General features: G+C 51.0%; 1 protein-coding gene across 1 annotated transcript in view; it reads right to left on the reverse strand.

Moving 5' to 3' along the window:
* LOC120946135 (cytochrome P450 4B1-like) overlaps positions 1-15590 on the reverse strand; it is a 33762-nt gene that overhangs the window by 2854 nt on the left and 15318 nt on the right. Inside the window, exons 7-11 of the mRNA XM_040360931.1 lie at positions 13113-13219; positions 10598-10788; positions 7427-7560; positions 4035-4099; positions 1784-1866 (exon numbers count right to left, since the gene is read on the reverse strand). Of these exons, the coding sequence (XP_040216865.1) occupies positions 1784-1866; positions 4035-4099; positions 7427-7560; positions 10598-10788; positions 13113-13219 (580 nt within the window). The remainder of the gene's footprint in view (positions 1-1783; positions 1867-4034; positions 4100-7426; positions 7561-10597; positions 10789-13112; positions 13220-15590) is intronic.

Below are 15590 nucleotides of genomic sequence, written 5' to 3' on the forward strand. Positions count from 1 at the left end.
GGCACCACAAGGCACCCCAGCCCCTGGATTTGGGGGAGCCACGCCTGGGCCTGGACCAGATCCAGAACTGGGCAAGATGGTAGGCTTAGAGCCTTTTTTCTTACACACAGTCACCCACTCTTTGCTATTTTTAACTGACTGACTAAGTGACTGGGTAGGTGGCCCAACTTTTGGCTGAAAATCTTTTTTTGTTGCCTTTTTCCTCCCTCTCCCCTTACGGGCCGATACAGTATCCGGGGAGTCAGACTCCGAACTATGGACCACCTCCAGACCAAACCCTTCCTAGGTCCAAGTGGGGATGGGCTGTGAGTCTTGATCTTTTGGGGGGCACCAGATCTCCCCAGGCGCCTGTATCAGCCTAACTTTCCCTTTTTGGGACACCTTTTTAATAGGGTTCTGTTTGGGGAGGGAAACCTTAGAGCAACTGGGTTTGGAAGTTGTCCCTCTATCCAATGATGGTTCCAAATTCTTAGAACCCATCACAAATGTTTGGGCCTCAACTGGTAAGGCACCAGCAAGCTGGAGTGGCGGAAGGGGGGTAATTGGCACAATTGCCAGGGCCACCAATCCACCAGACCCCCCGGGAGCATCCTGTGCCCGGAAAGCTGCGGGACAGTGACCGAAAGCATGACCCATGACTCCACATAGATTACACTGCATTTTCCTGCACCCATTCGCCAAGTGCCCCACCTCATTACACCTTGAGCACCGGGATAATTTACAACTGGCACTAAAGTGCAGAGGGCTATTGCACTTGAAGCAGAGCTTCGGCTGTCCCAGATAAAACGCAAGGATCCTGTCCCTCCCAATATATCCTGATGCAGGAACATGAGATACGGACATTCCCGTGCGTTTCAACCTGACTGGGACAGACCAGCCACCCGTCCAAATCCCCTTGGCATCTAGATCCTTCTTGGGTGGGGACATCACTTGACCGTAACGCCCCAGCCAGGTGGCAATATCCTCTGCAGGTATTGATTCATTCCGAACTAAAATTGTCACTCTCTTTACTTCTTCCTGTCTGGACAACGAAATCATCTTAAACGGTTTCCATGCCAACTGAGACTTCACCACTTCCCGCTTAGAAATAAAGCTTTCCATGAGCACAGGGGTGGTGAAGCTCACATCATACTCCGGGGAGCCAGCAGGATGGATAATGGCAAAAATATCCGGCACTCCAAAGCCAAGTGCCAGCACCATATCCACCACCGCTTCCCTCCCCGGAGCACGACCAGGGTCCCCCTGCCACCGCAACTGGACTACGTTGCGCCGCTTTCTTTCAATGCCAGCCACCTTAGTGGCGGCTGGCACTGAGCCCCTAAATGCTGGCCCTGATAGACACTTCCACACAGCCCACCAGCTGCCGTTATTCAGATGGCCGGCGCTAACCAGGCTGAATAGTTGGCGGCAGCGACAATGCAATGCATGAATCGATGTATTGTTGATCAGTGGTGGTGCAGGTGAGAGAGGGGGCCGGCGCTCCTGCGCCCTCTATGGACGCACCGCCACTGCTCCCAGTAATTTATCAACCCGGTCCACCATATGCCAAACCCTGGCACCAGGGAGACAGGCAAACCATATGGTTAAGGCGATCCTGGTGACAAATTATTCTGTCAGTCCTTCTGATTATAGAAATCCCCGATTACCACCAACTGTCTAGGTCTTCCTGCACTACTTTCACCACCCCAACTAGATGGGCAGTTAAGGGTGGCAGTGAAATCCAGAACTGCAACCTCTGAGCTTGCCACCCCCTATCTATCCATCCATCCATCCAGTTACCCACCTGGCTCCGGCAGAGAAGGGGAGGTAAGCGTGGGAGTGTCTGTGTCGTGAATTCTCTGGGGAGAACCTCGATGGATCAAACACCTGGAAGACAAGAGATATTAGGAGGCTGTAGACACGATGGGCCAGATTCAGAGAGCGATACGATGGTGTACCTCCTGATACACCGTCGTATCTCTGAGTTTCGTCGGTCGTAACTATGCGCCTGATTCATAGAATCAGGTTACGCATAGATATGCCTAAGATCCGACAGGTGTAACTGTGTTATACCGTCGGATCTTAACTGCATTTTTAAAATGGCCGCGGGGGAGTTCGCGCTGATTTACGGCAAGAATATGTAAATCAGTGAGATACGCCAATTCAGGAACGTACGCGGGCCCGACGCAGTCACTTTACGCCGTTTACGTAAGGGTTTTCCCGGCGTATAGTTACCCCTGCTTCTATGAGGCGCAGCCAATGTTAAGTATGGTCGTCGTTCCCGCGTCAAATTTTTTAATTTTACGTTGTTTGCGTACGTCGATTCTCAAAAGCGCTCGACGCAAGTTACGCTCACGCCGAAACCAATGACGTCCTAGCGACGTCATTGGGAGCAATGCACGCTGGGAAAATTTCCGGACGGCGCATGCGCTATTCGATCGGCGCGGGGACGCGCCTGATTTGAATAGTACACTCTCCCTAGCCGTGGAATTTGAATTCCGCCGGGGGATTTACGATACGCCGCCGCAAGTTTTGAGGTAAGTGTTTTGTGAATTACCCACTTGCCTCAAAAACTTGCGCCGGCGGATCTTAAATCACATAGGTTACACGGATCTAAAGATCCGCTAACCTATGTGAATCTGGCCCTCATACTCCCCCCGCACACTTTGGAGGTGACCAGATTTTTAAAGTGAAATCCAGGGACATATTTTATTTTTACTAGCAATGGCGGCAATCAGCGACTCTCTGCCCGTTGCCCGCCTCACAGCCTGTCGAGTCTTACTCTCCGAGGCCCCGGCTACTACTGGATGGGGAGCGGAGGAAGATCACTCTGCCAGGGAAGGCAAGGAGATAGGCAGGCGGCTGGCCGGGATTTGAGCCAAGGCAGAAGAACATGTGAGCGGAGCTGAACGGGCATGCGCCCGAAACTGAAGAAATATTCCCTCCGCTCCGACCAACACATGATCATCAGAAAGGGGCACAGATAATGGAAAAAAATACACCTCCTAAGCTAGTAGGAGCGGCGGAGCGCGGGGGGCTTTAATTCAGATATTTTTTTTATTCTGCACTGACGGGGCCGGATTTAGATACATTGGCGTATCTGTCCGGCCCGCGTAACGTATCTCTGATACGTTACGCCGCTCTAACTTTGGGCGCAAGTTCTTTATTCACAAATAACTTGCGCCCTTAGTTACAGCGGTGTAGCGTATGTGTTGCGGCGTAAGGCCGCGTAATTCAAATGTGGAGGGGGGGCGTGTTTTATGCTAATGTGTGTTGACCTGACGTGATTGACTTTTTTTTACGAACCGCGCACGCGCCGTCCGTGTACATATCCCAGAGTGCCTTGCTCTAAATGACGTCGCAAGGACGTCATTGGTTTCGACGGGAACGGAAATTACGTCCATCCGTATTCACAAAAGACGTAAAATTTCAAAACTCAGCGCGGGAACGAAGGCCATACTTAACATTAGCTACGCCTCATATAGCAGGGGTAACTATACGCCGGAAAAAGCTGAACGCAAACGACATAAAAAAAAAGCGCCAGGCGGTCGTTCGTTTCTGAATCGGCGTAACTCCTCATTTGCATAATCGTCGCGTAAACAAAGGGAAGCGCCACCTAGCAGCCAGCGTGAGATTGCAGCCAAAGATCCGACGGTGTAAGTCACTTACACCTGGCGGATTTTAGGGAGATCAATGCGGAACCTGATTCTAAGAATCAGGCGCATAGATACGACGGCCGGACTCAGAGATACGACGGCGTATCAGGAGATACGCCGTCGTATCTTCTTTATGAATCCGGCCCACTGTCTTTGACATTGCCATTGACATTCAAATCCAATCCGGGGAAAAAACGGGGGACAGACTTGGTCCGGGGACAGTGTCCTCAATCCGGGGACTGTCCCCAAAAACCGGGGATGTCTGGTCACCCTAGTCTAATAGCTGTCAGAAGACTGGGAACCAGTGCAGGCACCAGCAAGCTCTCATGGACAGTAATGGGAAGGGGCGGGGGGTTATTGGGGCCCATCAGGCCAAAGAAAACAGGAAGAAGATGTCACCTCTGGATCCGGCCAGAATTCGGGGTTGATGTGGATCCCGGCCACACATACCGACACCAGGCAGCCTATTGGGGAGAAACAAGAGGACACATTTATCATACAGCATTGTCATCGGAGGAAGAGATTGGCCACTCCCATCCTCAGTATCATCAAGATTAGCCCCACCCACTCTAGCAGGAGCGGACATTTGTATGGGGCAGAAACCAGAAAATTCCGGCGTTAAAAGGTACCTATAGGCAGGGCTGATCCTAGGCAGGTGCGTGGGGTGCAGTGCACCCAGGCGCCACAGAGGTGGGGGCACTTTCCTGGCCAAGCCCGTCCCCCCTCCCTCCTCCTGTCAGAGGAGGAGAGCGAAGCAGCGGCTGTCTCTGTGTGGAGAGAGATCAGCCGTGCAGTGACGTCGCTGGGGAGCAGTCCGTGCCTGACGTGTTCTCCTTGTTCGTGTTTGAGTCGTTGCCATAGAAACATTTGTAAAGGGGAGGAGTTGGTAAGATGACCACGCCTATGTGGGGGCGCCAGAAATATTTCTGCACCCAGGCGTCTGTGACCGTAGGATCGGCCCTGCCTATAGGCCAGTTTGTGAAGCCGAACTCGGGGCAGATGAATGCAGCTCTGTATTCATTAATCATCTGTTTCGGACCCGAGGCGTGCAACATACACCCAAAATAAAATAAATCGTCAGACACGGCATATCTAGTGCACCCCCCTCCCCAGCCTGCTAGTACTGCTCCCCCTGCCATCTTGACAGTCGGGACATGCCAAGTAAGGCCTCACTCCAGTGGGCGTAGTTAAGCCTATACACGTGCAAGGCCATGATTTCCCACACGGGGATGCACACGTGTTCTGTATACGGCAGTCCCGATCATGTCAATTGGCTGCACCTACAAAGCCGCTGCCCCCAATCTGACAGCGATTGGGGTACACAGGCCTGAACTCGTCATTTTTTTTTTACAGAAGTCCCTGAATGTGACCTGGCATTAGCCCAGGGCCGATCCTAGGCAGGGTGCATGGGCTCCGCACCCAGGCGCCGCAGAGTTGGGGGCGCCGAAGCTCCAAAGTGCTCCCCTCCCTCCTCCCTGTCTGTGTCTAGAGGCGGAGCGCAAATATCGGGTCCTGCGGTTCCCCATCCCGCTTGCTCTCTCCACTGGCAACTGACAAGAGCGCATACCTCCCGCTCTCCCCGGAATCCGGGCTGGGTACCGCAGCGGAGCCTAGTACTGGAACACGTTCCGGTACTAGGCTCCACTAATTAATTCTGTCCAGTGTGCATGGAGCAGTCTCCTGTCTACCCGCCCCCTCTGCGTGTGTTGGCTCTTCTCCCATAGGCCCTGTGATGAGAGGCTTCTGGGTTTGCTGGAGCTGCTGCCAATCATCCTGTGCACTCCCAGAAATGCTCTCCAAGTGCCACCCTCCAAGTAACTAAAGATGCCACATATGCCCCCGCCCCCTTCTGCTCCCAGCACGCCCGAGCTACATGGATCTATTGGACAAGTACTGATCTATGGGGACACCTGATGTGGGGGGCTCTGATGGGGGACACCTGCTTGGGGGGCTCTGATGGGGAGACACCTTCTGGGGGGCTCTGATGGGGGACACCTGCTGGGGGGCTCTGATGGGGGACACCTGCTGGGGGGGCTCTGATGGGTGACACCTGCTGTGGGGGGCTCTGATGGAGGACACCTGCTGTGGGGGGCTCTGATGGGGGACACCTGCTGTGGGGGGGCTCTGATGGGGGACCCCTGCTTGGGGAGCTCTGATGGGGGACACCTGCTGGGGGGCTCTGATGGGGGACACCTGCTTGGGGGGCTCTGATGGGGGACACCTGCTTGGGGGGCTCGGATGGGGGACACCTGCTGGGGGGCTCTGATGGGGGACACCTGCCTGGGGGGCTCTGATGGGGGACACTTGCTGGGGGGCTCTGATGGGGGACACCTGCTGTGGGGGGCTCTGATGGGGGACACCTGCTTGGGGGGCTCTGATGGGGGACACCTGCTGGGGGGCTCTGATGGGGGACACCTGCTGGGGGGGGCTCTGATGGGGGACACCTGCTTGGGGGGCTCTGATGGGGGACACCTGCTGGGGGGGGCTCTGATGGGGGACACCTGCTGGGGGGCTCTGATGGGGGACACCTGCTGGGGGGGGCTCTGATGGGGGACACCTGCTGGGGGGGCTCTGATGGGGGACACCTGCTTGGGGGGCTCTGATGGGGGACACCTGCTGGGGGGCTCTGATGGGGGACACCTGCTGTGGGGGGCTCTGATGGGGGACACCTGCTTGGGGGGCTCTGATGGGGGACACCTGCTGGGGGGCTCTGATGGGGGACACCTGCTGGGGGGGGCTCTGATGGGGGACACCTGCTTGGGGGGCTCTGATGGGGGACACCTGCTTGGGGGGCTCTGATGGGGGACACCTGCTGGGGGGCTCTGATGGGGGACACCTGCTGGGGGGGGCTCTGATGGGGGACACCTGCTTGGGGGGCTCTGATGGGGGACACCTGATTGGGGGGCTCTGATGGGGGACACCTGCTGGGGGGCTCTGATGGGGGACACCTGCTGGGGGGGGCTCTGATGGGGGACACCTGCTGGGGGGGGCTCTGATGGGGGACACCTGCTGGGGGGGGCTCTGATGGGGGACACCTGCTGGGGGGGCTCTGATGGGGGACACCTGCTGGGGGGGGCTCTGATGGGGGACACCTGCTGTGGGGGGGCTCTGATGGGGGACACCTGCTGTGGGGGGCTCTGATGGGGGACACCTGCTGGGGGGGCTCTGATGGGGGACACCTGCTGTGGGGGGGGCCTCTGATGGGGGACACCTGCTGGGGGGGCTCTGATGGGGGACACCTGCTGGGGGGGGCTCTGATGGGGGACACCTGCTGTGGGGGGGCTCTGATGGGGGACACCTGCTGTGGGGGGCTCTGATGGGGGACACCTGCTGGGGGGGCTCTGATGGGGGACAACTGCTGGGGGGGGGCTCTGATGGGGGACACCTGCTGGAGGGCTCTGATGGGGGACACCTGCTTGGGGGGCTCTGATGGCGACACCTGCTGGGGGGGCTCTGATGGGGGACACCTGCTGGGGGGGACTCTGATGGGGGACACCTGCTGGGGGGGACTCTGATGGGGGACACCTGCTGGGGGGGACTCTGATGGGGGACACTATTGAAGACTTCTTAGGGGAGCATCTCTGTGTTTGAGTCGTAGCCATAGAAACATTTGAGTTGGTACGATGACCACGCCCATGTGGGGGGCGCCAGAAATATTTCTGCACCCAGGCGTCTGTGACCCTAGGATCGGCACTGCGTCAGCGACTTGCAGTCCCTTTACAGCACAGCTCAGACAGGGAGAGAGAGAGAAGCAGCACAATGAGCCAATCACACATTCCCTTAGCACTCACCTTCTGGCACTGAACGTCCATCGCAGAATGTGATTGGCTTGCTGAGTTGCCTGGCCAGGAGCGGTACCGGAGGACAGAGGCGTAAACTCTCCTTAATGCACAGGGTGGTGTAATGAAGCTGATTCAGGTCCTCCCTGAACATACAGACAGGACGAGGTCACCGACTTATACCAGCGAAACAATACAGAGAGTGACATATACTGCACGTCGCCCGCCTTCCGGGCGTAAAAATATTTCACGTATTCTATAGCGATATCATGAAAGGAACTTGTACGGCACCAAACCCTTTATAGCCACGCCCCCTTTCATGACCAGGCCACTTTTTGCTATTCAGCACTGCACTATTTTAACTGGTAATTGTGCGGTCATGCAACGCTTTACCCAAATTATATTTAGATTATTTTTTCACACAAGCAGAGCTTTCTTTTGGTAATATTTTTATCGCCTCTGCGTTTTTTTTTTTTGTTTTTTTTGCAATAAACAAAAAAAAGAGCATAGATTTTAAAAAAAAATTTGATCATTAGATCATTTTTTTTTAAAAATAGCTTTTTTTTGGTAGTATTTTTATCACCTCTGCGTTTTTTTTTTTTTTTAGCTATAAACAAAAAAAAAACGGATCATTAGATCATTTTTTCACACTTATGCCTCGTACACACGTACGGGTTTCCCGGCGGACTTTTTACCGGCGGGAAACCCGAGGGGAAAACCAAGAACCTGCTGTGTTACTTTTTCCCCCTACACATGACAAGGTTTTTTTCCGACAGGAAAACTGCGATGAGAGCTTTGGTCGGGAAACCCAGCCGTTTGTATGCTCCACCGCAGTCTTTTCCCATAGGAAAACCGCCGGCTTAAAAACCGCCAGGAATCCCGGCGGGAAAAAACAGAGCTGGTTCTCTTTTTTTTTTCCCTGGCGGTTTTCCTGTCGGGAAAACTGCGATGGAGCGTACACACGGCAGGGCCAAAAGCTTTCATGGCAGGAAACCCGTACGTGTGTACGAGGCAAAACAGAGCTTTCTTTTGGTAGTACTTTTATCACCTCTGCTTTTGATTTTTTTTAGCTATAAACAAAAATAGAGTATAAATTAACAAAAGATTTGCTCATTAGATCATTTTTTCACACAAAAAGAGCTTTCTTTTGGTCGTATTTTATCACCTCTGCATTTTTATTTTTTTTAGGTATAAACAAAAAAAATATATATATTTTTTTTTACTTTCTGCTATAAAACATATCCAATAAAAAATAAAATAAATTAAATGTCTTCATAAATTGTGGCCAAAATGCAAAAATGTATTCTGCCGATCCGAGTTGTTGAGCGGGGGGGGGTTTCGCCGATTGATCTCAAAGTTGTTGAGGGGGGGGGGGGTCACAGTTGTTAAGCGGGGGGGGGGGGGGTGAAGGGGACGTCTTACCTCTTCATCAGCAGCGGCATGGCTGCTTCCTCCTCCCGGGGCCCCCTATTGCCCCCCAAGCCCAATGGTAAGTCCGGCTCTGTTGCTCGGAATCAAGCAGGAGAGCCGCACTGGCTATTGAACTTCATTTTTCTCGGCTCGTCGTACGTGTTGTACGTCACCGCGTTCTTGACTTTCGCAATTTCCGGCAACATTCGTGCGACCGTGTGTATGCAAGACAAATTTGAGCCAACATCCGTCGGAAAAAAAAAATCCACGGTTTTGTTGTCGGAATGTCCGATCGTGTGTACGCGGCATTACACTTTGTGGGAACTGACTAACTGCCACTGACATCTCCAGTGACACTAGTACAGTGATCAGTGCTAATAATATGCACTGTCACTGTACTAATGACACTGGCTTAGAAGGGGTTAACATCTAGGGCAATCAAAGGGTTAAATGTGTGCCTAACTATCTGAACTGTTTACTGTGTGGTGCTTTTATTAAGGGATGTTCTGGTCTTTATTGCCTGCCTTGCAGGGAAACAAAAACCAGCACATGGCCGCTGTCAGAAGAGAGCTCTGTGTTTTTTACATACAAAGAGGTCTCTCCTGTCACTCGCTCCAACGATTGGCGGGTCCCGGCCATAAATCGTGATCTGCATTTGCTGAAGGCCAGTGACAGCACAGCCGGGTGGACAGGCACGCAAGTGTGCCCCCTACCCTGAAATGCAGAGCGCGGTCGGCAAGTGGCTAGACAAAGGTCAACTTGGGGCCAATATGGGGGTTTTTAGGTGCTCAGTTTAGTTCCATAAAACCTCCACGGAGGAGGAGGAGAAATCTTTCCAGATTTATTACCACAGCTTATAAAAGTGAAAATCCCGACACACATGCAGCGGACATCCTCCTCAGTACTCTAATGGGCCAGGCTCATGGTCAGAGGACACAGAAGAGGTCTCATCCTGAAGAATATTACTAGCACTGGGATTTTGGATGTAGATTGTATGTGTGTCGGAGGGGAACAGTATGCGGTCCTCCCAGAAACAACAGAGGAGGGGATCACCTGCCCCGAAACGCGTTGAGACAGGAGGTATCTGTGTTAACGGAATGAATGCCATATTTTGGACCACATACTATACAAAGTGCCCTTTTGATAATCTCTGTAACGGAATGGCCCGTGACACCCAGAGACTTTTGAAGGATGTGGGGTACTCCTGTGCCAGATTCACTAATGGCTCTTGCGTCTAGGGTCATCCTATGTCCCTTTTGGGCAGAGGATGACTGAGAACTGATATCTCGGATTACATGAGATGGGACATTAATGATAATTCATGTTTTGCAGGATATCTTGGAATATTACAGTTTGGTTAATTCTGTCCACAGCAGGTCAATAAGAGAGTGATTCATACAATGTGTAACATAGACCGTTGAGATGCTAATTAAGTCCACCTGGCTGTAGTGATGAAAGCTGTGATTGCATTCTATGGTCTATTGTGTTAATTAAGCCTGGCTCCTAAGACCTTTGATTGTGTATGCTAATGACACTGTTCATATCTAAAAACTATGGACCTGGAAACTGTATTAATAAATCTGGAAAGTCTTTTATATATACTCTTCCTACTTGTGAGTACTTACTAAGCCCACATTGGCCCATTGAGTATAGTTAGTTGGATTCTGGGATAAGAAATGGAAACTCTTCCTAAAACATCTAAACAACGCCAACCCACCCCCCCATACTTCGTTCTGAGCTTAGTTCAATCATCAGAAATTGCTGCTTACTCACCATCCCATGGTGTCTCGATCCCCCAGGACCTCCCGGATCTCCTCCCGGCACTTCTGCTGGTGTTCTGGATATTGGGCCATACAGTACAAGATCCAGGAGATGCCACTAGCTGTTGTGTCGTGTCCTTCAAACATGAACGTGTCAACTTCAGCTCGGAGGTCCTCATCGGACAGACCCTGACCATTCTCATCCTAGAAAGAAAAGACAACCTATTTAATGTGTTAGCCCAAATCAGCATAAACAGTAGCAATACCACCATGAGCACCCAACGGGCTAAAATAAGGGGTTTGATAATAAAAAAAATAGGACTATATTGCTTGTGTGTCCATATGGTGACAGTGCTGGGCCTAGACTGGTTAGGGGAACTTGAGACACGACACGGCAGTACCAACTACCTAGAATGGGGGAGTATAACCTGAGCAAGAGGCGCGGTCTCTAAAGATAGATCTTCACCGGCTAACGTTGGGGCCCTGTAGGTTAACGTTGGTGCACCAAGGTTGGTGGTTGTATCCTGCAGGCAGTAAAGACGTAGTATCACTCTACTTTCACTATGCTGTGCCAACACTCATTAGCCAAAAGAATGCTTAGCGAATTGTATTAGAACTGCGCCCTAAGATTGCAATGTGTGAGGAGAAGTTAAATTTGTAAGGACAACAGCAGTAAGGATCCGATTATACAAGAGAGTGGGGAACGAGGTCAACATTCAGCTCTTAGCGGTTGATCAGATGTTAAGTGCAGGTGGGCCAGTGGCCAGCTCACCATCTTCTCAGGGGATGCTATAGTCTTGTGTTGAAAAGGGGGCCCCCGTCACAGGCAGACCCTGAAATGGTGTCTATGGTAGTGGTGATTTGTTTAGAAGTTCAGCCGGTCTCGAGGATCAACAGGTCTCTAGGCTGCAGGTAGAACAGTTCATGTGGAGAATGTAGAGACTTCATGGTAACCACCCCAATTGGTGGGTTGCACGAGAATATTCTGAACCCAGTCAATTTCAGCCTTCACACGGGTCTGCTCACTCCAAGTCTGCACTGCTTGGCTCCCATAATGCCAGGAGAGGGGGCTTTTCTCGGGCGGCAGAGAATAGAAAAGACATCCCCTGGCTCCTCCTACTGCACATGCCATCTGGATTTGTAGTTTAGAGCAGCTGTTGCCCTATAACATGGCTGTTGCCTTGGACTACATCTGCCAGTACCCCATAAGCTTGGTATTAGAGTCTGTAGGCTTAGGGTAGTTTAGATCTCCCCGGCTGGTAGGGAGAGGATTTGACAACAGCATAACAATTTAGGGAGGGATAGCAGCCAGATGCATTCTGAAACAAGGAATGTCCGGCTACACTTGTGTGGGTAACCTACTCTTTAGTACCCCTTCTGTAGGTTAGCTAATCTCTAGTACATCGTGTGTGGCTACCTAATCGCTAGTACTCTTTGTGTGGCCACCTAATCTCTAGTACACCTAGTGTGGGTCAACTAGTCTCTAGTGTATCTTTTGTGGGTCACCTAACCTCTACTATAGCTTGTGTGGGTCACCTAATCTCTAGTATCCCTTGTGTGGGTCACCTAATCTCTAGTACCCCTTGTGTGGGTGAACTAGTCTCTCTCTAGTGTATCTTTTGTGGGTCACCTAACCTCTACTATCGCTTGTGTGGGTCACCTAATCTCTAGTACCCCTTGTGTGGGTCGCCTAATTCCTAGTATCCCTTGTGTGGGTCACCTAATTCCTAGTATCCCTTGTGTGGGTCACCTAATCTCTAGTACCCCTTGTGTAGGTCAACTAGTCTCTAGAATACCTTTTGTGGGTCATCTAACCTCTACTATCTCTTGTGTGGGTCACCTAATCTCTAGTACTTCTTGTGTGGGTCACCTAATTTCTAGTACCCTTTGTGTCAATCACCTAGCCTTTATTACTCCTTGATGTAAATAAAAATATTATCCAAGGTAACTGTCGGAGTGCACATGGAACCGACGGCTCCTCATACAGGTGGAGGATAGATGGAATGGAGACATAAGAGAGGTGGGGGAAGGGCTAGCAGAAAGAAGAGTATATAGAAAGCCCTGAGCAGTGCGGGTGTGCCTTAGTTTACAATCCATCTATGGCCAGCCAGAGGCGGCTCTTTAATTAGGTGATCGCCTAAGGCCTCGCACTCACAGGGGCCTCACGGCTGCCTATCACCGTGTGCTAGATCCATGCAGCCATTTTTATTTGCTTGAATATTTTTTACCCATTATGGGCATGAGTTGGGCCCCCGTGTCTAAGTTTTGCTTAAGGCCTCACAAAGCCCAGAGCCGCCTCTGTGGCCAGCTTTAGTTTACAATACAAAAGACACCAGGCAGTGTCTCTCGTACAACAAGAAGCCTTCCTGCAAGCAAGTTCTACTTTACATCCATTTCTACGATGTACCTAAATACAGGAAAGGGGGAAGAAGGTGCAGAAGAGAGATGAGACAGCGGAGAACCCTATAGAGCGTATCCTGGAGCGGAGAGTCAGGTACAGAGAGGGAGGCTTGTTGTAGACTACTTGCACGAGCGCAGAGAAGGATGTCCAGGAAATCCAGGTGTCTCTTCTGCTGAATCTTTTCCAGTTCCTCCTCCTTCTGGAGACTTTCTTTTCTTTGTTTTATCACCGTGTCTAAAGACAGAACATTCATATCAGGGAGGACCACAGGGATCATAGGTATATGTATTACCAAAGGATGGTAACCCATAGCAACCAATCAGCTTTATCATGACTCAATTTATATATAATTTTGATTGGTCCAAGAACCAATATGGTAGCAGCATAAATCCCAGTTTGATAAATAGGATTTACACCCTCTATTCCTGATCTTCGCTCTTAAAACCGTCCTGTTCTTCGACCCTAAACCCTTCCTGATCCTCAGCCCTCCACCCCTAAACCTTTCCAATCCCCTACTGTAAACTCTCCCCAATCTGTAAGGCCCCGTACACGCGTCCGAGAAACTCGACGGGCAAAACACATCGTTTTGCTCGTCGAGTTCCTTGTGAAGCCACCGAGGATCTCGGCGAGCCAAGTTTCCTCATTGACTAACGAGGAAATAGAGAACATGTTCTCTATTTGGCTCGACGAGTTCCTCGTCGGTTTCCTCGGCCAAAAGTGTACACACGACCGGGTTTCTCGGCAGAATACGGCTCCGATCGCGTTTCTGGCTGAATTCTGCCGAGAAACTCGGTCGTGTGTACGGGGCCTGACCCTTAACCATTCTCAGTCCATGATGCTAAAATGTCCCAATCTACAACCCTAAAACCTTTCAGCTCTCAACTCTTCCCAATCCTCAACACTAAACTTTCCCGATACCGTACCCTAAACGCTTCCTAAACACCCAAAAATGTTTACCAATCCACAAACCTTCCAGCTCCTCAACCCTAAACCTTTCCCAATTTTCTACTCCAAACCTTCCTAGTTCACAACCCTAAACCTTTCCGATCCTCTGCCCTCAACTTTTCCTTAGACCCCCCCCCTAAACTCTTCTCTAAACCATGCTGATCCTTGATCCTAACCCATTCAACTCTAACCTAACCCTAATCCTCAAACGCTTCTTGATCTGCAACCCTAAACCCTTTCCGATACGTGACCCAATATCCTTCCTAATCCACGGCCATAAACCCTTCCCGATCCTCAACTTCAAACCCTTTATCATCCTCTGCCCCAAATCCTTCATCATCCATGGCTTTAAGAATTTACCAATACTCAGCCCTAAACTCTTTCTGATCCCCAACCCTAAACCCTTTATGAACCTTCCAGCTCCTCAACCCTAAACCCTTCCCAATTTTCTACTCCAAACCTTCCTAGTCCACAACCCTAAACCTTTCCGATCCTCTGCCCTCAAATTTTCCTTAACCCCCTCCCCTTCCTAAACTCTTCTCTAAACCATGCTGATCCTTGATCCTAACCCATTCAACTGTAACCTAACCCTAATCCTCAAACTCTTCTTGATCTTCAACCCTAAACCCTTTCCGATACTTGACCTGATATCCTTCCTAATCCTCGGCCATAAACCCTTCCAGATCCTCAACTTCAAACCCTTTCTCATCCTCTGCCCCAAATCCTTCATCATCCATGGCTTTAAAAACTTACCAATACTCAGCCCTAAACTCTTTCTGATCCCCAACCCTAAACCCTTTATGAACCTTTCTAATCTTTGGTCCCAAGCCCTTTATGGTCTTTGACCCCAAATCCTTTCCAATCCTCGACTCTAAACCTTTCACCATCTTCAGTTTTAAACCTTTCCTGACCCCTGGTTCTAAACCCTTCTTGATTCCTGCCCATAAATTCGTCACTATCCTGTACCCCATACTATTCCCAGTCCCCAACCCTAAATTTTTCCTCATTCTCAGACCTGAACCCTCTATAATCCATGACCCTAAAACCTTCCTGCTCTCCGACCCTAAGGCCTTAACAAACCTCAACACTCCTTTTACTGTCAAAAAAAAAAAAAACCTCAACACTCCACCCATCCTAATCAATCTCCATCCAGGGCCGGGCGATACCAATAGGCGGCCCCCTAGGGCGCACTGCCACTTAGGGTGCAACCGTGTGGAAATGACAGCAGCCTTGTGTGTAGAGCCGGTTGTCAGTCTGATAGGGCAGACAAACGTGAGGAGGGGGGAGGAGTGCGGAAACCGCGCAACTCAGTCACTGGAGCAGAAGCAGACAATTTTTGGTGGAGCCGCTCTGCACTACGTTAGGTAGATTCAGAGAGATTGGACTAACTTTAGGGTGACCTAGCCTAGCCTGTTTAGGCTACACCGACGTAAATTAACTAGGCTAGTAGTGATTTTCAATCTACTTACCTGCTAATCTACGGCGGCGTAGCCTCAAACGAGCAGGGGTAAGGGCGCCCAATTCAAATTGGTTGGAGGGGGGCGTGTTGTATGGAAACTAGGCTTGACCTCACGTTTTTTTACGTTTTTTGCTACTGCGCCGGGCGCCTACATTTCCCAGTGCGCATTGCGGCTAAGGACGCCGTACAGGCCTATTGATT

Source organism: Rana temporaria, chromosome 7 (assembly GCF_905171775.1).
Source record: "Rana temporaria chromosome 7, aRanTem1.1, whole genome shotgun sequence".
NCBI classification, from domain to species: domain Eukaryota; kingdom Metazoa; phylum Chordata; class Amphibia; order Anura; family Ranidae; genus Rana; species Rana temporaria.